Below are 21737 nucleotides of genomic sequence, written 5' to 3' on the forward strand. Positions count from 1 at the left end.
AAATTTTGTGGACCACTTACTTTTACTTAACCTTTACAGCTACAGAGTCTTCACCGTGCAGAAGCCTGCACATATTGAGGCAAGCTCTTGTTTCAGTGCTCCCGCATTAACATTTCAATTTCCATCTTAACTTCGTTGTGAACTCCATTAGACCATGGACTATTAGCAGGCTCCTGGTAACAGTTTCCAGGGGTGAATGAACATGGGGACTTAATTTTGAAAGGCCGTGGATCATAGGCTTCATGTAAGCTGAAAGCTCCAACCCAAACAAAATGCTAACAGAGATGGCATCCTGGTCCAACATTTGCAATATGATGGAAAATTTTGCTTATTTTGTCTTATTGTTTTAAACCTCTTGGTTGTGTAATTAATTGAAGATAAACTCTTAATCCCAACTTTACCTTCTCCACATGCCATTAGGCTACATAATCACCAGGTGATAATTTGAATTTTTGGGATGACATGTTTTTCTTTTTGTAGTACTACTTAGCAGCATATTAGTGGCAGTACATGTCCCATCTCAATGAATGATTGGCCATCATTTTCTGCATGGAGCAACCCCATGGAATCAAGCAAAATCCAAACCGATGACTCCCAGCTTTCCCTGGTCAGAACCACTCCACCAATTTTAAAAATCATTGTCGTTCCACCATGAGAAGACACCACTTCTTTTGCTTTCCATCTCTATTGGCGATAAATACCAACTTGCTAACACCAATGGCTGTGCTTAAATATTTCTTTAAGTTTTTGTCTTATCTACTTATTACTTATATAGAAATCAGTTACATGGACATTGAATTCAAATTCACCAAACTTTTCCATTCTCCTGCCAAGTTCCACTCGCTTAAATGGAAAAAGAAAAAAACAAATGAACATTAATAAACCGCGTAGGGTTGAGCTTAATAAGGCAGAACCATCAAATTAAGCCTTCCAACAACTCCATTTTAACCTACCACCTCCATGTGCCAGTGGGCTCTAACTACATCATGGGCACAATTTAGCGGCAGTGTATAAGACCTTCGGGGGGTTTGGGTGGGATCCTGGGCCATGTCTTCCCTTCCCCTAGTTGCCCAAAACAAACGTATTTACCTATTAATAGCAAAGCTGAAAAAGCCTACGCCGGTTTCCTAAGCCCACAGTTCTTAAACCAAAACCAACAAGGGCCACTCCTATTTTAAATGAACTGGAAACAGGAAATTAAAATGAAAGGAACCCATTTGAATATTGCCATTCTTTTTTTGTTTCATGTCCCACTTTGGGGGGGTTATGTGCTTGACAGGATTGCAGAAAACGCGGTCCGAGGAGATTTTTCAATGGGACAAGTCCATGGATTCACGATAATCTTAACCTAAATTAGTACATCATTAACTATTGTTTTTGGCAACTGTTTTGTGACAGGGACAACCTAACCCATGACTTTTCATGAAATGACTATCTACTTAATGGGCAGATTTGGGATTAACTGCTTCAGGAAAAGCTCTAAATAATACAAGTGGGTTTTAAATAAATATTTTTTCTTTTGCCACATTCTCTTCGAAAATACCCTTTTAAGATTCAAGCAAGCTGAATGAGTTTTCATCCTAATCCAAAACTAATCATGAGTCAAATAAGATGCTTCTGCAAGAAAAAAGGTTCCTCATTCTTTGTCTGTAAAGCAAAGGGTTCCCGCAGAGTACAACTTGCATGACTAAAATATTAACTAGAATATAACAACTTAAATAGAGAGGAAAAAAAAAAAGAAACATCTTTTAGAAAAATACAAGATACATTCTTAGATTCCTTTAGTAATGAAATTTGAATTATATAAATAAAAGAGACGTCACTAATTTTATAAATATTTATTAAATTTAAAATTTAAAATCTTTAAATTAAATACTCAATTCTCACTTTTAAGATGTACTTTTTCAAGATAAATATTTAAGGCATGGTGTAGACCTATGATATTGCTTTCGATGAATATTAAAAGAAAAAAGTTTGTTTAAAATTAAAATTTATTTTTTTGGACTTAATTATTAATAAAAAATTGTTTCATTTGTTGACCAATATAGGTATTATTTTTTAAAAAAATATTTAATGTTATTAATTAATATCGATAAAAACATTCAATATTGACGAATATTGCTAATATAAAAAAAAATTCAGGTATAAACATTCATGTATAGAGTTTGACGACAAAGATGTGTAAAGTAGGGAGATCCCCGTCCGAGCACCGCATCCGAAGAAAGCCCTTGTGGATAATCTTGAAGCTGATAACACCCAAAAAAAAAGGGAAAATGAAAAAACATAGAACAGTAAAAAGCAAAGTCCAGATCATGGAGATCTCGAGAGATCAAAAGCATAGGCAATAATCCATATCGTATGCCACGCGTATTCATCGCCTTGATGGGGTGTCAGTAGCAGGACTAAGCTTATCACCTCCGGCTCACTGTGCCACCAACCACGTGTACCCATTGGTTTGACCCGGGGTGGTGTATGTCACGTGATGGCGCTTACGTGTCAACGTACGGACCCTGCAGATGCGATATTTATTCGTACGGATCATGTGCTCAGTTCTTTTGTCGGTTTGCGATTCTGTCCCTGATTTGATCGTGGTGCCATCACAGCCGTTCATTTCCATAGATTGAGGAAATTTGGATTTTAGTATCCCGTACGTGTACTTACCAGTTACCGCTTCAATATCCGCTGTAATTTACTAAATGCTCTCTTCACCAAAAGTATGTTGGGAATTACTACTAAATTCTCTCCGAAATCAATCCAATTTGTTCAGATTGCAATTTTTTTATTTACTTTCCAATTAATTAGCCAATCAATTTTACTATTGAATTTAATTTTCAAAATTATATTTTGATCGAGACTTGACAGCGTTTATGAAATTAACTAAAATGACACTTTAATGCCTGGCCAAGAAAAAAAACACAGGAGTGGCTAAAATGTTAAAATGGTAAATAACAGCACGAGCTCGCCGCGCCACCTTTGCTTAGTAAGAAATAAGAAATGCTAGAAATCCACCTGAAACCAAAACATTGAACTTCACCACCTATTTGAAAACAGGACAATGAAATTTGCTTGCTTCGCAGATGGAGGCTCCGCCATGGAAATATCTGCCACCCAAGTGTACATTAGCGTAACGTAATTTAAACTTGCTAAAGTGCACGGGGGTCTCCGTGACACTGCCGCTAAGCTTGGCGGGTTCTTAACTGCCAAGTAGTTCGTCGCTTTGCAGAGAGTTAATGACGCGTGGATGCAATGCAGAAGCCCGAACAATCAGCCCATTTGCGCATGGCTGCCACTGTCTGCAATCCGTCCACGTGTCAATAAACCTCTTGATCACCAAAATCGTATATATCTCGGCATATCTGGCTAAATTATCGTATTAATAGCTTCGAAACTTCGAGATTCAGCTTCGAAGTTACTGGTAATTTCATTCCAACAACTTTCAAAACTTCCTTTAACTACGGTTAAATATCACCTAATACTCACGACATTTTATTTTATACTATTTATTCCGCGATAAGTAACAACTCCCTTCAAAATATCCCCAACTCGAAGGGACCTCAGCAATCAGTTTTCAATACACAAAGACAAACGATAGAATCACCGACGGTGAAGCATTTTACCACAGCCAATCACAAAGAGATAAGCACAAATCGCTAATTTCCCCGGGTCCCACTGACGCCAACACTAAAGACTAAAACCTAATAACTTGTAATCAACGGCCACGATAAGCCCATGACATAGAATTGTCACACCGTCACATCTACCGTATTTTTAACGGTAGAAACTAGGAAAGTGGAGGCTGTAGATTTTTTAACTCAACCATGGTTAGCTCGAAACAACTTCGGGTTAGAAAAGCAGTTTATAATGAAGGGAACCGCTGCTCCTCCTAGAATCAGAGAACGATGTCCAAAAATGATGATCGGAGAACCAACCCGACCAAATCCCACCATCAAAATCCCCGCGTGGGACCCATTCAACGATCCGGCGGCTAACTTTCCTTCCGTTAACTACAACTGTAATGCACCCAACAGTCCTTGCCCCGTCGACTACCTCACGTCCCTCCACCGTTACCTTCCGTCAAACGACTTCGAGTCTGACTCGCTGAGTGATGATTCCGACTTACCGGTCGACGCATTCTCATGCGACCATTTCCGTATGTACGAGTTCAAAGTGAGGAGGTGCGCGCGTGGCAGGTCACATGACTGGACTGAGTGTCCGTACGCCCACCCTGGTGAGAAAGCCCGAAGAAGAGACCCGAGAAAGTTCCATTACTCTGGAACTGCTTGCCCTGATTTTCGCAAGGGAAACTGTAAGAAAGGAGATTCCTGTGAGTTTGCTCATGGCGTTTTTGAGTGTTGGCTCCATCCTGCTCGTTACCGAACTCAGCCTTGCAAAGACGGTACCAGTTGTAAAAGAAGGGTTTGTTTTTTCGCTCACACGCCGGAGCAGCTTCGGGTCTTACCCCAGCAGAGTCCGAGAGGAAATGGGGCCGGTTCGGGTGATTTGGATTATGTTGGATCACCCATACGCCACCGTCTAGACTTTGTTTCTTCACCAACTTCCATCCTGGCTTCTCCTCCAATATCCCCGCCTTCCGATTCACCCCCTATGTCACCAAGTGGGTCATTTAACTCTGCGAGTGAACTGGCTGCTTCCATGCGTAATCTGCAGCTTGGTAAGGCAAAAATGACTGGTGCTTGTTCTTGGGGTCTGCAAATGGGATCAGGTTTCGGTTCTCCTCGGGGCTCCACTCTCCGATCCTCGTTTTGCAGCTCTCCTTCAACTCCAACTCGCACACCCACCCGGTCTGGCCTAGGTCAGTTCGACCTCTGGGAATGCAACGCTTTTGAAGAGGAACCTGCGATGGAGAGAGTGGAGTCTGGGAGAGACTTAAGGGCAAGGATGTATGCAAAGCTGAGTAAGGAAAATTCTCTGGACCGACTTGATCCAACAGGATCGGGTCCTGATGTTGGATGGGTGTCTGAGTTGGTGAAGTGAGTCTTATTCTTTGGAATGGACTGGATGGTGGGGAATGGGGACTCAGCTTCTGTTTTGATTTATTTTGGGAAATTTCAAGAAAATATCGGTGGCCTTTGATTCTTCTGACTTTGTGAATATTGATGATCGATGTTTCTGATTTGGATAATTTGCACTGTAAATAGACGACGGGGAAAGAGAGATCGGAGAAGTCTCTATTTTGTGGTGCACTGCTTCTTTTCTTTAAGTTTTGTTAATTGGGAAAAAAAGAAAATTGCAACCTTTGTATAGACAAGAAGGATTTATTAGGGCTGCCGAAAGAATGGGTAGCGGTTTGTTTCTCATTTTGTTTATTATGAATCGTAATTTCCTTTTCATTTCATCCTGATTATCTCTGTAATTTCTGTTATCATGGCTAATCAATGTAATATATTTCTTCATCCTCTGTCTTCTTTTTTCTCGTCTATATCTCTTTTTAACTTTTTTTGCTTGATTTGGTTGATACGCTAATAGTAGTATTAGTAGATTGCAGCAGAGAAGAATGTTTTTCCCAAAAAAAAACAAAAACAAAATTTGTATTCAAATTTTCTTTTCCCTGATCAAGTTTGTTCTACTCTTGCTTGTGAGAGGCTGGAAGCATGGCTGTTTTTCTGGTCCTTCGGGAAAGTGAAGTTCAAGGCCAAAAACAATGCGGGAACTGTGTCTTCCAAGTTTTCTGATCCAGAGGCACTGGAACTGAAATAGGCAAAAAGGGAAAATGGTTTCAATCTTTCCGGTTCTGGTATACGCCTGATCTCGTCCCCTGGTTATAGTACCATCCATGTTTGCCTTGTTTGATGGTGTTGAGTGGAGAGCTATTTTGGTTCACGAACTCCTGATTACGTACCATCAAGGATTTCGTCTTTTCATTTTCATGTCAAAGTGGGGACTGGGGAAAAACTTATCTATGGGTTTCTTGGATACCTGAAATCTTTAGGGTAAGCTTATCATGTGAGTAACAATCAATAACGACGACAAGCAGTCTAAAATATTGATTTGGATCCTCCACCCCTATATAAAGAATTTTATCAGGTATTTTATCTGGTAGTGTGATTAGATTCGTGACGTGGACCCATTGAACTGATATAACCCGTCCTTATCTGCTGATAATCTTTTAGTTTATCTCCTCAGAGCCACTTGTATCGTGATTAATTAAATTAATTTATAGTGTAGTAAACTTGATGTGAAAGTTTTATCGAAGAGACAGGGTATGGTCAAGGCAAACGCTATCTGTTGGAGGGTCCCAATAAAAAAATCTAGGGGACTGTTTCTGATTTCTTCGTAGTGACCAGACACAGGGCGGAGTGAAGGTGGATTTGTTTAGGAGACATACGGGTATTATTTTTATGATTAAAGAGGCCGACAAAGTGGACGATAGTTCCGAGATTTGGTTCGTTTTTTTGGGTATGGAACGAAGCTTTATAAAAAGTCACTGGTGCATGTGTATGGGTGTGTGGAGAGATTCTGTGCTGGCGTGCTCTCCGAAACTAATGTGTTGGTCTTGTTTTTGGCCGCAGGATAATCATCATGTCCTTAGCCCAGGAGTCTTCGAAATGTGAGGAAACCAGTCAGAGCTAAGAGTTCCTAGAATCAGACCGAAATCTTGATCATCTTATTTCAATTAGTTTGCACGATAGCTCTATTGTGAGTTTGTATTTAGTCGATTCCATACATATAAATAATTTCTAAATAATAATGTCCTTCGAAAATGACCCGAGAGAGTGTTTTTATGCCTAACAATTTGTACTTTGCGTTGATGGAGTGCTAGTATTTTGCACAAGTTAAAAGGAATATCACGAACGAAAACGATACAAAGTAGGATTTTTTTTTTAAGAGTATTTGACATTTAACTAAATTCACCGAGGAAATAATTCTAAAGTAAGATAAGATGACAGAAAATGATATAAAGATATAATAAAAAAATGTTTAACTTACTAGCTTTATTGTTGATGTAATTGTATATATTGCAAGAAATGAACGTTACAATTAGAAATTGTCAATTGTAAATCAATGACAGTTACACGTTTTTGCAAAATCCAAAATGTTGTATGTTATCAGGTATGTTGGATTTTCTCCTTTTTGAGCGAAGGTCATGATAAACCTTGAATAAGTTAATTGATAAAATTGTAAATTTCTAGTATATAGAATATATAAATATAACACAAATTATTTTACTTATCATCAATTGATTTTAAATTCGATATAAATTTTAAAAGTATAACATAGTAACAAAATAAGTATTGTTCTCGTTATTATTTATTTCATAATGAATTATCATGTATTAGATCCGTTATATCTACACATAAAATAAATTTTTTAAAATAATAAAAAAAATTTAATACATAAAATAATAAAAATCACTCAACTTGTTATCAATCGATTTTATATTGAATACTTGTTTTTAAGATAATTATATAAATTATTTAATTAAAATTATTATATGATATTATTATCACTACAACATTTTATTAGAGTTGTACTATAATTAGAGATACCTATGTACCATACATAAGTTAATTTTCTCAACATACAAGATTTTTTTTTCTTTTTAACACTTATCTTAAAAATTCAACATTAATCATTCTTTGTCCTTAGAGCAACGATCTAAAATAATGAGCTTTGAACTTAGTCTGGTACCTTTTCGTGTTCGCAAAGCTTCTTGCGCCCGACGCCCCATCCCTCCATGCTTTTACTATTAATTAAAACTCGAGCCGTCGTGTTTAAAATTGGGTTAGCTCAATGAAGCTAGTAGGGGACCTTGTTATTGCTTACGGATTGTTGGTTATATACCAATCTTTGGCTCCACTCAATCTATCTTATATTATCAATTGAGATCTTCACATTCTATGCGACGATGCACGAATTGTGCTTGGATAAAATTGCGGGTGGTTGCGCTCTTGATGTCGACAGCTTTGGCTTCTCTCTGTTTACGTTTATCATAACCTTATCGTACAAAAATTTAATTTCAGTTTTAACAATTATTGCCTGAAATTAATTCTTAATAAATATAAAAAAAATTTTAGTTCTTTGAAATACATAAAATAAAAAAGATAGCATCTTAATTTTATATGAAATTATAAAATAAATCTCAAAATGAGAAATTTTACAAATTTTAAAATTTAAAATGAGTATTTAATTTTAAGAAGATAGTAAAATTATTTTATTCTTTAATGGAAGATGAAGAAATTAAAATTGAGATTGGGTTTTTGATTTTATTTTGTTGTCTGGATTATTCTCAGTGCATTAAAAGCCTTAGAACCTTATCTAGAAAAGGCCCACATTGCTCTCTGTGTGCTGGAGAGGTGGTATAGCAAAATCAAAGTAACACTCAAAGGGACAGGCAGCCTCCAGGGGGGACCGAAGTCTTTTTCATGGACTAGAACCAACGCCCCAACGCGACCTCATGGTTCTTTGTTCCCGGCCTCAGTCACATCAGAAATTATCCGTTCAACGGTCCCATTTTATTCCAAAAATAAAAAATAAAAAAGAGCTAATAATAAATCTTTCATCTAATTTATATTTTTTATTAAAACAATATAAAATAATACACTAATATTAAAATAGCACATGAGAATGTAATTCTTATAACATTACTTAATAAAATCGAGACATTACTTGAAGATCCATAACAAGCATCATGTCAATAAAATATTAAAAAATTATATTTTGAAAAAGTTCATCAAATTATTTGATTTGTAATATATATGAATGATACTGAATTGTTATTAACATACAAACTACTCCTTAAATGCCTGTGTCCTAACTTGGAAAAATGCCTTATGAGGAGGGTGTTTTGGTATGATGGGGCATTGAAAGCAGACAAGATGATTGAGGGTATCCACATTATGAATGGAGGTGGGGTTGAGAGGAGAGCAGCCTTTACAACACCCCTACCGCCAAGTAAACTATCTCCATTTTCCTTCTCTTTTCAATGCATTAAATTTTGTAAATGTTTGATGCAAAATTAAAGTCTCTCCCTATGTTTTTTTTTTAAACTACTAAGTATTGTAATTAGGGTTTCAGAAAAAACTGAATCAATTTTAGGGATTTTTTTAATCGAATCAAAGATTTTTAAATTGATGTTGGGTTTTTATGAATCCATTTAAGGGATTTTTTGAATCAAGTTTAAGGGTTGCTGAATCAGTTTTCAAATTCATTAAATTGGGTTTAACTGATTTAAGGGTTTCATTAAATTGAATTAAATCAATTAAGGGCTAATTGAATCGGGCTTAGGAATCATACATAATGAAGAAAAAAATTGCTTAAAAGATATTAGAATTATTAAGTACTAGTACTTTATCTGAGCTTTGTTGAGGGATTTTTTTATTTTTTGCAATAAATAATAAACATTGAAATGTTTAATTTTTTTTACCATATTAAAAGTTTTCATGTTAATATCTCATGAGAACATTAAAAATGTAATAATATAAACATCAAGAATAAAGAAAAAGAGAAATTAATTTTATTTCGTTGCTTGCTGGCTAAATATACATATTATTACACTCCCAATTTCATAATAATATCAAAGCAATCATCTAAGTCGTACATACATTATGAGAGTTGATTCACAATTCTTTCAAATATATATATATATATATTAAAATCTGAAATTCATTAAAAAATGAAAAATTAACTAACATTTGAAATATCAAATTGAAAAATTATAAATTTTTTTTCAAAAAGTGTGTTCATCGTGCAAGTTTGAGTTGATTTTTACCTTGCATTTCAATACAAGTTTGCTATATAATGGATCTTAAAATATATAGTAGTAGTTTCAATTCAATATGAGAGAAGAAAAAGAGAAAAGAAAATCATGGTATTACTATAGTAAAATCTTTACTCGTTGTAAATCCCGTTTCACAGTGCATGTATTAATCTAGTTTTTATTTATTTTGAGCTCATTACAAGGCAAAAATTTTGGTATGAACTATGGGCTTCTATGGCTCCGTAAATTTGCAGTAAAAAGCACCCTAAAAATTAGAGTTTTTTTTATCAAATTACTTTTTTGAAATATTCTTAAAAAATCATTTTCGTTAATTTAAAATGTTATCTTGAATGTTTCTATCACTTATTCTTGTGTCCTTGTCAAAAATTCATAATATGTGATAGATTTTGAATTTATAATAATTTTTTTCTATTGAACAGATATAACTTTAAGCTTTAGTTGAGAAAAAAAATAAAAATATTTTTTAAGTTGAAAATATAATCTCGTGACAAGTTATATCAAAACATACTAAACTCTTCACTTGAATTAGTGACATTTTTAGTCAAAATTTTCAAAATTTATTTACAAGCTAAATTTTATTTTAACCAGAATTGGGTCATTTTTTTTTTTATTTTTCAGATTTGTAAACAAGAAAAACTACTTTAGAAATTGGACCCAACAACCCACCTAAACAAAAATTTCTCATAAAATGGTCCACCAACCAGCATTATCCTTGTTTTCTTTATTTATTCAGAAGATCCTTTTTTCTCCAATGTTGTTTGACAAAATGGGATTTCCCGTAGATTTGAAGGCATGGATCCACAAGTCTTTTCCCAGAGCAAAGTTGGCCCATTGGGCCCATGGTCTTTCGTCAATTATAAATTCCACCCATAAGGCGGGATATGCCTTGTTATGAAGGAAGGTAGTACAAAAATGCTTATGACCTCCACTCGGTTTGCTTATTTCAATTTAGTAAATTCAAGCGATCTTTTCCCAACTCTTCTCTGGCCTCATCTTAAATATCGTACAAAATTTATATATCATTGAAGGATCCACCAAGATGGCTTTAAATGTAATCACTCATTCAAATAAATGTAACTTTCAAGTGAGTAAATTTATAAAAGATTTAAATTACTATTATTAATATATTTGTTACGGAATCATTACACATTTACGTTTATAAATCTGTCAAGATCTCTTTTAATTGTCTGATGTTAAAAATGAAGCACGTTGCCTCTTTGTTACGAAGTACTTGACCTGACATCTCAACTATCAAAGTAATTATTTAATATGAATCATAATATTTTCAATTGAAAATATGAAAAAAAATTACTTTCAAATACTTGTTAAGGTAATATTTGAAATATTTTAAAAATAATAATAATCTAATTAATAAGTACCATTTAACTGAATCTTTCCTTCACTCACCTCTCCCAAAAAAGGAGAAAAAAAAAGTAGCGCAATTGGTGGGAGAAGATTTAAAAGCTGTACTGCATCTGCTGGGACCATATTTTTTTGTACTGCAACTAACTTTGAAACTAGTTACATGCGCCATTGATTGTCATAGATTTAAGGTACTGATATGTTCTCCCATTACTGGAAAGGATATAAAGAGCACGTGGATGCTTAATTTGGGCCAGCAAATCAAATCCAGGATTGGAGGAGTATCTTTGGGCTCTTTGCTTATACCCCATCAACAGGACCGGGGAAATGGGTACCTTGGGTTCCATTAAACTGCGCATTGTTGATCTATTATCTATCACCTCAAAGTTTCAGATGCATGAGGGCATGGACGGCAAAGTTTTGAGGTGCCGGTTTTCTCTGAAAAAGTTTCAAGTTGAAGGTTTTTTGCGAAGCCAGTTTGTCAATTGATCGATCAATTTTGGTTCTGATTTAACCTTTTCCTTCTGTTATTTTCTGTCTCAATTATTGCCTGGAGGAGTTTTTTTTTTTTTTTCCTGGGGGGTTTGTACTAGCGCTCAACATGTGCTCTTTCGTACTTTTGCCATGCAAAATGTGTAGCTTTTCTGCATTGCCATTGATGAAATATTGAATAGAGATTTGGGTTTACATTCTTGTAGCATTTTGAAGGAGAGAGTGGAGTCAAACTTATTCATTTCGGCTGGATTAGACAGGGTTGAAAGATCTATGTATGTTGGATTCTTGAAGATAAAATTCCACCATTCAAATCAATACACACAATAAGATAACCTTGACCCGTTACTTAAGAAAGTTGGATTTTTGCAACATAAAAGCAAAACATGCTATTGAAAATCAACGAAAAGCAAGTTCGAAACTTTTACTTCCAAATTGCCGTTGGACTTGGAGGAGTGAGGTAGAGTAGAAAGGGAAACGAGAGGGTAAAATTACTTGCTCTTGTATTTTGCTTGAGCATCCAAAGAGAGTATAAAATCAAATAATCAAAACATACTCTACTCCTTGCAGAGAGAGAATCACCAAATTCACTATGGAATAATGGTAGATATGGTATCTTTTGGCTTTTGGGGGGGGGGGGGGGGGTCAGGTTTCCACTTCAGTCTCTGTGTTTTCACGAAGTTGAAAAACTAAAGCAACTTGGGAAAACATGAAACAGCTAATCTGCAAAACAAAGGGACACCGAAAGTGGATGGTATAAGTTCAAAAGGAAGAGGAATGAAAGAACATAATAAGGTAAAGTTTATCAACTGGGGAGAAAAGGAAAGTGAAAATCATTATGTACTCCTCCTCTTACGTTAAATCGAGTCACCTAACAAACATCAAGTACAGATTTCGTCGTGCAAAAAAAAAAAAAACTACATACTTTGTGTTTGGAATCTTGAATGTTTTAAACAAGAGGTGGCACTCTCTAAAATTGACCTGCTAAGACACCATTTTAGACAGCTTAAAAAGCCATGGTTCTCAAAGGATGGTGATGTAAAGTCGTAGTAACCATCGATTGGCTGCTTCTTGTATCCCCATAAGCCGCCCCCCCCCCCGAACGAATTCAATAAAAAAATGGGGTTTTTCTTAAAGAGTTAAGACAATGACTATAAGTATAACATTGGGTTCCTAAACTTTTACTCTTTTTTGTTTTAAGGTAGAGAATAATTTGACTCTTTTTGTTTGATGGGTTTTGAGGGAGAGGTGTGGTAGGCAAAGATTGAAAGGTGTATCCCTTGAATTTGTGTTGTTACTTTCGTCAAAGAGAGAGAGAGAGAGAGAGAGCGAGAGAGAGGTATACATCATTCCACCTTTGACATGCCACTATTTGAATCATACGAGAAAGATCTGGTAATGATCGATCTAAAAGAAGAGAAGTACAAATTGTTAAAAAAGAAAGACAAAGAAACCATTTCAAAGGAGCAATCGGGACTTCCTTTTCACAATGGACTAGGTTCATTTGAACGTATAGCTTTCGCCTTTATCACTTTGAATACTGTAGAATGTCGAGTAGCTCTTCAATTTCATTTCCGCAGTCCTCAACTTTAAACTTCCTCCCAGTTACGTATAAGGTCGTGCATGTATGTTAGACCATGAAAAATGCGAAGAGAAAAATAGTACTAAAAACTAGTAGTAGGTTTGCTTAATAATAATCTACTTGATGATTAGTACTAATTAGCTAGCTCTAAGACATGACACACGCAAAGACTTGCCCTGGTGAAACCACACATATTTTTTGCCCCTTGGAGAAACTAGAATCATGATGCAACTTGACTTGCTGCTCAAATATAGTCATGAATCATGAATCCATCACGTGAGAAAACCACAGCTTCTTCTCTTACTTTGGAGAAATTAAATCCACCGGTTTCTTTGTAGTCAAAAGTAACAGTGAAAGCTTTATGTAAAAACTTAACAGCTGATCAGGCTCTGATAGGCCGGTAGAAATGCAGAATTCACTAGGGGTTACCAGCCTAGGATTGCTGTTAACGTAAAAATAAAAAAGTTACCCATACAAACACTCGACCAACCGAAATAGATGACAAAGAAGAGAGAAGGGTTGTAGTGCCTTTTCAGTTCCCGAAGAGAAGTGTTAAAGTTCAATGAATTATTAGATTTATATTTAGTAAAAAGCTCCTTTGGGTCGATTTCTTTTGTAGTAAAAGCTATGCAGTAAACATTATGGTAAAAAATTGACAAGGGCAGAAATTAACTGGCTAAGGGTGTATTGTTATAGCCTTATAGGTTTATTCTGCTGAGTGGATTTTAAGATTCAATACTTGCTCCTATAATTCTACTTAATATAACTTTGTGGTTGTTGCCAAAGTAAAACATAAAATAAGTACTAAAAATCTTACCTAAAATGAACATATTAGTATTGTTGACAAGAAACAGTAAATTTGGAACGTTATAGTAAACAGTAAACATATTTGTAAGGGCATTACTCCATGTTACGTGCTTCTCTCTTCTCACTTTTTTTTTTTTTTTTGTATATTTGCTGTTTCAGATATATTCAATTCTGAAAAATATATAATCTATATTATCCTATATAGTTTGCTAGGATTGTTGTTCATCATAAATATAAATATGAGTAAAGTCTAAAGTCTAGACTTAGTTTAGCTTCGTCAGTGGCTGCTAATAGTAATAGGCATATGTTGTGCAAACGTTATTTATGTATTACTGCCATACATAATTCAAAGAATATGCAGAAACTTAGACCTCCGTGCTAGTTGAAAAGCCAAATCTTTTACCGAATAATGGGGAAGCTAATTGATTTTCCAAATAAAAGCTTAATTGCTGTTAAGCAGAAATGTATGTAAGTGGGTAGCTAATTAATGACTTAAACTCATTTTAGGCTTAATTATTCTTAAAGTTCTGATAAAAAAAAGTCAACACAACATGTGGAGTGATTGTTGACTGGGTCCTACTATCTTAACAGACAAGAAAGATGCAGAAGAAAAGGCAAAAACAAAGTTAAAAAGAAAAAGAAAAAGAAAAGGGGAGTGGGGGAAAGGAAAATAGCTACTTAGTCATACAAAGTCAAGTTCTGTGCAAAGGAGCCACCAACTTTATAAACCCCTTCCCCAGATGAGAGCCCACTGTTTCTTTTTCCCTCAATTTGAAAGCATTTGCGTGTCTCAATTCTCCTCTCTTTCTCTTTCTCTTTCTCAAACTCTTTCTGTGTGTGTGTTAATTTATCTGTCTCTTTGTTGGGAGGAGGGGTGTCAGTTCAGAGTGATAGTGAAGGGGCTGAGCCCGAGCTATAAGCTATAGCAGCAAGCATGGGGAGAGCTCCATGCTGTGACAAAGCAAACGTGAAGAGAGGCCCTTGGTCCCCTGAAGAAGACGCCACCCTTAAGAGCTATATTGAGACTCATGGCACTGGTGGTAACTGGATCGCTTTGCCCCAAAAAGCTGGTATAAGAATATACTCTTTGGCTCTCCATTTTCTACAAGGGTGTTCAGTATTCTTCTTTATTTTTCACCTTTCAATTTTAAAGGGCCTTTTCTCTTGTTTCCGGGCAAATTATCCATTACCCATTTCACCAAAAATGAGAGTTTCCATATGTTTTAAACTTGAAAGTAAATCATCAGATAAGGGTTTCAGATTTCCCTGAACTTTTCAGTATTAAAATTGTTCCTCTTTTCCCAACTAAGCAGAAAAGGAGAATCATGAACTAAGAAGGCGTCTTTTTCTTTATACTGTTCCATCGTTTTTAACTTCCTCCAGTTTCAGAAAACTCTGGCAGATTGTAGCTTTTTCAGCTGTTTAGTTACATTTTTGACTATTAATGTGTCCTCTTAGCTATTAAAGTTCAAAGTAAAATTTGCAAATACCATGTACGTTCAGAATTACGGTACTTCCCCTGCAAGAATAAAAGCAGTCTGGCCGCTGAGTTTTGTCTCCTTGTTCACTATCTTTGTTCAAAGTACGGTTTCAAGTCTGGACATTATTCTCTACTCTGGTCTTTCCTGGTTTTACTTTTATGTTCATTCTTTCAGCTCTCTAAATTATCTGTTTTCATAATTTTGTTGTGCTTTTCGGGGATCCATATGCAAATGCCTGATGCCCTTATCATTTAACCAACTTCACACGACAAGAAAGTTTTTTGTTTTTTTTTTTGGCCTTGAAAAGACTGAATCCAAGAGAGAAACACAAAACATTGTAAAATTTGTTCAGATCAGCCGTAAAAAGCAACCTCAATCTTGCTTTTAACGTCTGTCTAAAGCAAAAGGTTGAAATGCCTTATCAATGATTTATTATCAGTAGTAAATTTTTTTTTCTTTAATTTTCCTTGCTTGGAAGTTTACACCTTAATATCTCTTGTTACATTTCAGGCCTTAAGCGATGTGGAAAGAGTTGCCGATTGCGATGGCTGAATTATCTGAGACCAGACATCAAACATGGGGGTTTTACCGAAGAGGAGGACAACATAATATGCACTCTCTATAGTCAAATGGGAAGCAGGCAAGTTGTTTTGTCTTTGTTTTTTCGGCTAAGAATCTGTCTGGTTGCTCGTAATTATTTTTAGTTATCTTCACAAAGCTTCTCTTATAGGTTAACTTATTCAAATGTCGGTTGTTTTTATTATATTTCATTTAAGACTTAAAAAAACCCCACTTGTGACTTTTGTTAGATGGTCCCTCATAGCTTCTCAGCTGCCTGGAAGAACAGACAATGATGTGAAAAACTATTGGAATACCAAGTTAAAGAAGAAGCTTGCGTCTGGGAAATCATGCTTCAATATGAGCAAGACTATTAACAATGATCTCGTCCCTGCTGCCAACACTAATATTTCTACTCAACCAGGCTCAGCAGCAGCTTTACAGCCTTGTTTACCAAAAGCTGAACCTTACAATCTGGATTATTCAACCTCACACTCTCAGATTTCAGCACCATTGCCAATTTTATCTGATGTTGGTTATGGATTCTCTATCAGTAGTGTTCAAAACTTGCCTTTAAACCCGGTCGTGCACTTTTCTCGCCCAGAAGCAGTCACCCATCTGTCACAATCAGGTGCAACTATGGAGAACAGTCTCATTGTTACCTCATCTCAAGAAGGCTCCAGCATTTCGGATTCTACTTCTCTGGCTATGGAGAGCAAGCCTGTCTCAATGCCTGGTAACGGATATGTCGATGACACGGGCAACATTTTGATGGATCAGTTCAGCTACGAGTTCCCTTATGAATTTGTCAATGGCATTTGGAGTCAAGAGAAAGCCGGGGAGGTTGTTCCAAGTTGCTACGATAGTTTAGCTGATTTTCCCCATGCTGACATAAAGCCTCGAGGACTGAATCAAAGTGTTGCTAACCGATATTGAGAGAAACGCATGGCTGGAAGGGGAATGGTGAAAGAGAAAAATTAAAAAGGCATGGACATGTGAAAGAAGAGAGAGATAGATACAAGATTTAAGTTTTAATTTTTCTTCTCACATGCTATATTATTATGATTTGGCCGTTGTTTCTGTAGATAAAAAGAAAAAAGAGAGGATATATTAACCTATGTCAAATTCAAGTCAAGTAAATGGGGCTTTAATTAATCTGATGTTGATTTCATAGAAATAGTCTTTGTTCTCTGAATGCAGCCTTTAACCTTTTAATTTTGGACCCAGATAGGAACATTTCAATTAAATGAAATCAAAATTCATGTAAAAAAACATAAAGAAAGATTGTTATGCGCCCCTGTCTTTCTGTTAACTGTTTAAGGCTCAATATGGACAATTTGTCAGAGAAAAAGTGGGGTCTTGAAAATTTTGGTTTTTAATTTATCCAAAGGAAGATGGACATGGGTGTGAGGGTGATTCCATCATCATGTCTGCCTGTTTTTTGCTGTTTCAGTGCAGTGGTCACGAAAGTTGCATGGGGGGTTGTGGCCTGTTCAAACCTCATCATGCTGTGAACGTATTCTTCTAACATTAACCATAAAAGATTCTCTCTCTCTCTCTCTCTCTCTGTGAATAAAAATATTGCCTTTGGAAAGGTAAAAAAAATTAACCCATCATTTTCCATTGAATATTCAGCACAGTTTTTTCCGTTTACAACTTTTTTCCAGGCTTCTCTTGAATTAGCATTAAATTATTGAATATGAATACAGGACATCACTTCCTTAACTTCAGACGTTTCAGGACCCAGAAATTAATAAGTACTAACGTTTTCCTTTTACCATGCATGTGACTCTCCTATGCAAAACTTTGCCTTTTATCAACAATCTTTCTGTTTCTATATATAATTGGCACGTTCATAACTAAACCCAAAAAGAAGCAAAAGAAAAAAAAATCTCAAACATTAAAAGCTTTTCTACTTTCTACTTTAATCATTTATTTTTCTATCAACTTTTTTCATTTTTTTCTCCCCCCTTTACCAAGTCCTAAAAATAAACCACCACTTTCTCTTAAAGCGAACATAAGATGGGAGATATGAGAACCTTGCCAACTATGCAACCTCATTATATCTGATAAAAGGCCTTTCCCCCACCTGGGACCTCTACTGTCAATATATATTATTTTCAACAGAACCACAAATCTGCTGCAGTTAAGGGTAATCAATCAATTAGCAGAAAAAACCAACCGAGGGTTTTTAATTTAGAAACCCTAGATACCCCCACGGGTGAGTGTAGTGCAATTCATCTTGCCTAAACTCGCCACCATACCCTGAGCAGACACAAACAGGCCAAAGACACTTGTTTTGACTAACTGGTTTAATTTCAATACTCTTCCCCTTGCCTTAAAAAGGGAACTGCTCCAAAAGGATTCAAAATTCAAAGTTTGGGAAACACTTGTTTCTATATACAGTTTTTTCTTCCTTGAGGTATTAATAAGTAAACAGAAAGGCCCTCAAAGCCGGGCAGACATTTTGTTCCCTCTAATGTTTGCACATTGCACTTTCAGACATTTCATCATAATGTCTTTTTTATCTACTTCTTGGTGGCGTTACTTGTAAATGAATATTCCTTCTTAAAAGTATTTAAGAAGACAAGCACATCGGCACCATTGGATAGGCCAGCATTTCCCCCCCCCCCCCTTTTTTTTTTTTTCTCCAATCCTGGAACACAGATAGTTTAATCCTTATTGTGTACCATTTGTTTTATAAAAAAACCCTATCTTTCAATGTGTAAAGCTAGCTAAGTTTCGTCTTCCTAATTAGGTGTAGCATTCTTTATAGCATTCAAGGGGCTAGCCTGCCTACAGGGCGGCATCTTTTTAATAGTAAAAAAGATTGAAAATCTGAACATATAGACATCAAAGGTGATTTTGCAATCCCAATGACATGAGAGTCTGACACACATTTTGCATCTAACACTTAATAATTTAGTTTATTTGCGTTTTCACCTTCCAAAAAATTTGAGTCTAACAATCAAATAAGATTATTTACGAATTTGAAGTTTTCCTGTTTAATAGTCTTAGTATATTAAAATTTTAATTCAGAAATTATTTAACTTTTATGTTTTTATCTCAAGTTCTTATATATATTTTAAAGAGGGGGTTATAATTGGTGTCCAACGTTTCATGGGATCTTCTGTACGGTGAGATTTGAGAGAAGAGGAAATATTGTAATGCAGCACAAGTTTTCAGTCGAACTTTATTTTATAACAGAGTTGAGTTGACATTTTGTATAATTTTTTTTATTTTTATATATAAACTATCATTCTTTAAAAAAAATCATATAAAATGAGAATTTTGTATTCAAATTTTAAATATCTCCTATTTATGATAACGACGTTTCGTTTTTCAAATTCAAATTCTCTTTCATTATTAATATATAATGAATAACAAAAAACACATACCAACCTAGTGACATATATCACTATACTTGACTATATAGAGATTCGCCGACCAATATAATAAGCTTCATTCTCCTTATTGCCCCGTATTATAGCTTTATAGATAATTAAAGAAAAAAAAAAAGGGAACACCCATCCCAATTCAAGAAGTCACAAATAATTTAAGGAACAAATGGCATCTATAATATTCAAACCAAATGCCCAATCAGAACATTATTTTCTACATTTGAATACTATATATTATCGACCAATCATGAATGGATATAATAAAATTATGTTAATTATTCAGGGTTCATCCATTGACAATCAATCCCTTCTAAACTGTAATTTTATTTTAAGACCAAGCCAATTTCAAGTCAATGAATGGATAACCTTTTCAAAAAACATCACAGCAATAGATTATTCGTTTAAACAAGGTAATAATTAGGCTTAGATATATTTTTATTCAAAGTTTATTTTAATACTCTTTTGACAATTCATGCAAAACTTTTTATGGTCCCAACTCCCGACCTTAATTTATATAATATATGTATTCCTACTTGGATAAAGAGAATCTTGAATCCATCAGCACGGGTCATACTAAATTTTGCTTTGGCCTTCATCTTGTCTTTTGACATTGACCCCTTCAAAAGCAGTTTATTATAACCACGAATTCTTCCATGAAATTTCCATGCATATTCTTCCAAGTCATTTTTATATTATTCTTGGTGACTTTGAGGGTTTTTTTTTTGGTTATTTTCTTTTTAAGCCAATGATTGTGATAGGATGATATATGAATTTATACATGGAGCATCGTTAAGTTTTACTCTCTTTTTTTTTTCATTTTGTTTGTTTTTTATTAAATAAATTTAATTTTATAAATTCACAAATAAAATGAAATAAAAGGAGTCGAAAGTAATTTTTGTTTCATTTCATTTTCGATTTTTAAAAGATACTTTCGAACGAAAAATATGTACCAAGAACGAGGTGCCAGTATTTCCACTTAAATAATCGGGGAGAAGGAAAATGAATATGTTTACTCTTGCATGTGTAATTGTTCTAAACATGAGAATTAAGGGAAAACATAAGGTTGAGGCATTGAGTTTAGATTGTTTTAGAGTGTGATGTGTACCACGAACAAGGCATGGGCGTAACCAAAGAAGGTCAGTTCTGACAGAAATGGAAAAAAGAATAAGTCTGACTTCTGACATTAAAAGAATATTACTTGTTTTTCCTTTTTTTTTTTTTGGAAGTAAAGGGTAAACCGAACAGTTGTGTACAAGAGAAAAAAAAAACAATCACAAGCAGAAAACAAACTGTTTTTCTAGAAGAGTAGCAATGCCAATAGTGGGGCAGGCGTTAGAAATAAACGTAATCTGAATCATTAGTTTAATTGCTAAACAAACACGATGTGGTTTAAGTTCTACCAATGCAAAATTAAATATAAGAGCGAAGGAAATCTATGGAAGGTGTTGAAACATGTTCGTCTTGTCATTGTAAGCCAATGGGCTAAAAGAAATTATTGCTATCAATACTAGCTATTGATATCTAACAGAAACCAGTAAAAACTCCATGGATTATATTACCTAGGAATGAGCAACCTGTCCAAGTGTCATCCCTGTCTGTAAAGCAGCAAGCTCGTCGACTTCATCAACTGGTACATGGGACAGATACAACTGGTACAGGGGCAACTGTGGCCGCCTGGAGAAGCCTGTTCCTCCAAGTAGGCTCCTTCATGTTCTCCAAGCTCAGCTTCCAATTCATCCTGTAGAAGCAATGCTTTTTTCAATAGCAAAGTTGAATCTAAAGAAAGATAAAAGAACCTGCACGAAACAATACCTCATCATAATCAGCAGCTGCACCAATTTGGTGCTGACAATGTCTCCTGGAACTGTTTCATCATGCTCCTCAGTTTGCTCATCGATCTCATCCATTGTTTTGTCCAGATCTCTTTTATGTTCCTGTGCATGATACCATGCAAAAATAAGGCAAAGCATTGATCAAATTCTTCCCAGAATCAGCCCTAGTAACCTAAACTTGATTACATATATGTGGAAAACATCGCATGTCATACTTGATCATGAATGCTCAACTGGTAATTAGCAAGCGTCTCCATTTCATCGTTCCCAAATTTTCTTTCCCTTCAAACATCTCACTGCCTGCTGCACAATCACAATAAGACTAAGTTTAAATAAGATTAAAAGCAGAGCAGAAAGAGATAGAAACATTTTAGAATGCAACTTTGCAGTGACTAATTAACATTTCAGATGCAGCATAGATTCTCCGCACTATTGGGCCCATAGGCCCAACATCAAGAATCTCTTTCAGATCCAACATCAAAC

The 21737-nt window shown here is 35.2% G+C and overlaps 3 protein-coding genes across 3 annotated transcripts; 2 read left to right on the forward strand and 1 right to left on the reverse strand.

Moving 5' to 3' along the window:
* Positions 3877–5414, forward strand: LOC18588020 (zinc finger CCCH domain-containing protein 23). The gene has a single exon (XM_018127857.1). The coding sequence runs from the start codon at positions 3910–3912 to the stop codon at positions 4993–4995; it is 1086 nt and encodes a 361-aa protein (XP_017983346.1). The 5' UTR covers positions 3877–3909; the 3' UTR covers positions 4996–5414.
* On the forward strand, positions 14643–17181 carry LOC18588021 (myb-related protein Myb4). Its single transcript, XM_007012159.2, has 3 exons — positions 14643–15052; positions 15974–16103; positions 16273–17181. Exons 1-3 carry the CDS (start codon positions 14917–14919, stop codon positions 16955–16957), a joined length of 951 nt encoding a protein of 316 aa, XP_007012221.2. The 5' UTR covers positions 14643–14916; the 3' UTR covers positions 16958–17181.
* Positions 21008–21511, reverse strand: LOC18588022 (vacuolar protein sorting-associated protein 32 homolog 1). The gene is made up of 3 exons (XM_018126769.1): positions 21470–21511; positions 21219–21356; positions 21008–21160 (listed from the first exon to the last, which is right to left on the reverse strand). Exons 1-3 carry the CDS (start codon positions 21509–21511, stop codon positions 21008–21010), a joined length of 333 nt encoding a protein of 110 aa, XP_017982258.1.

The sequence above is a fragment of the Theobroma cacao genome, chromosome 9 (genome assembly GCF_000208745.1).
Source record: "Theobroma cacao cultivar B97-61/B2 chromosome 9, Criollo_cocoa_genome_V2, whole genome shotgun sequence".
Classification (NCBI taxonomy): Eukaryota; Viridiplantae; Streptophyta; class Magnoliopsida; order Malvales; family Malvaceae; genus Theobroma; species Theobroma cacao.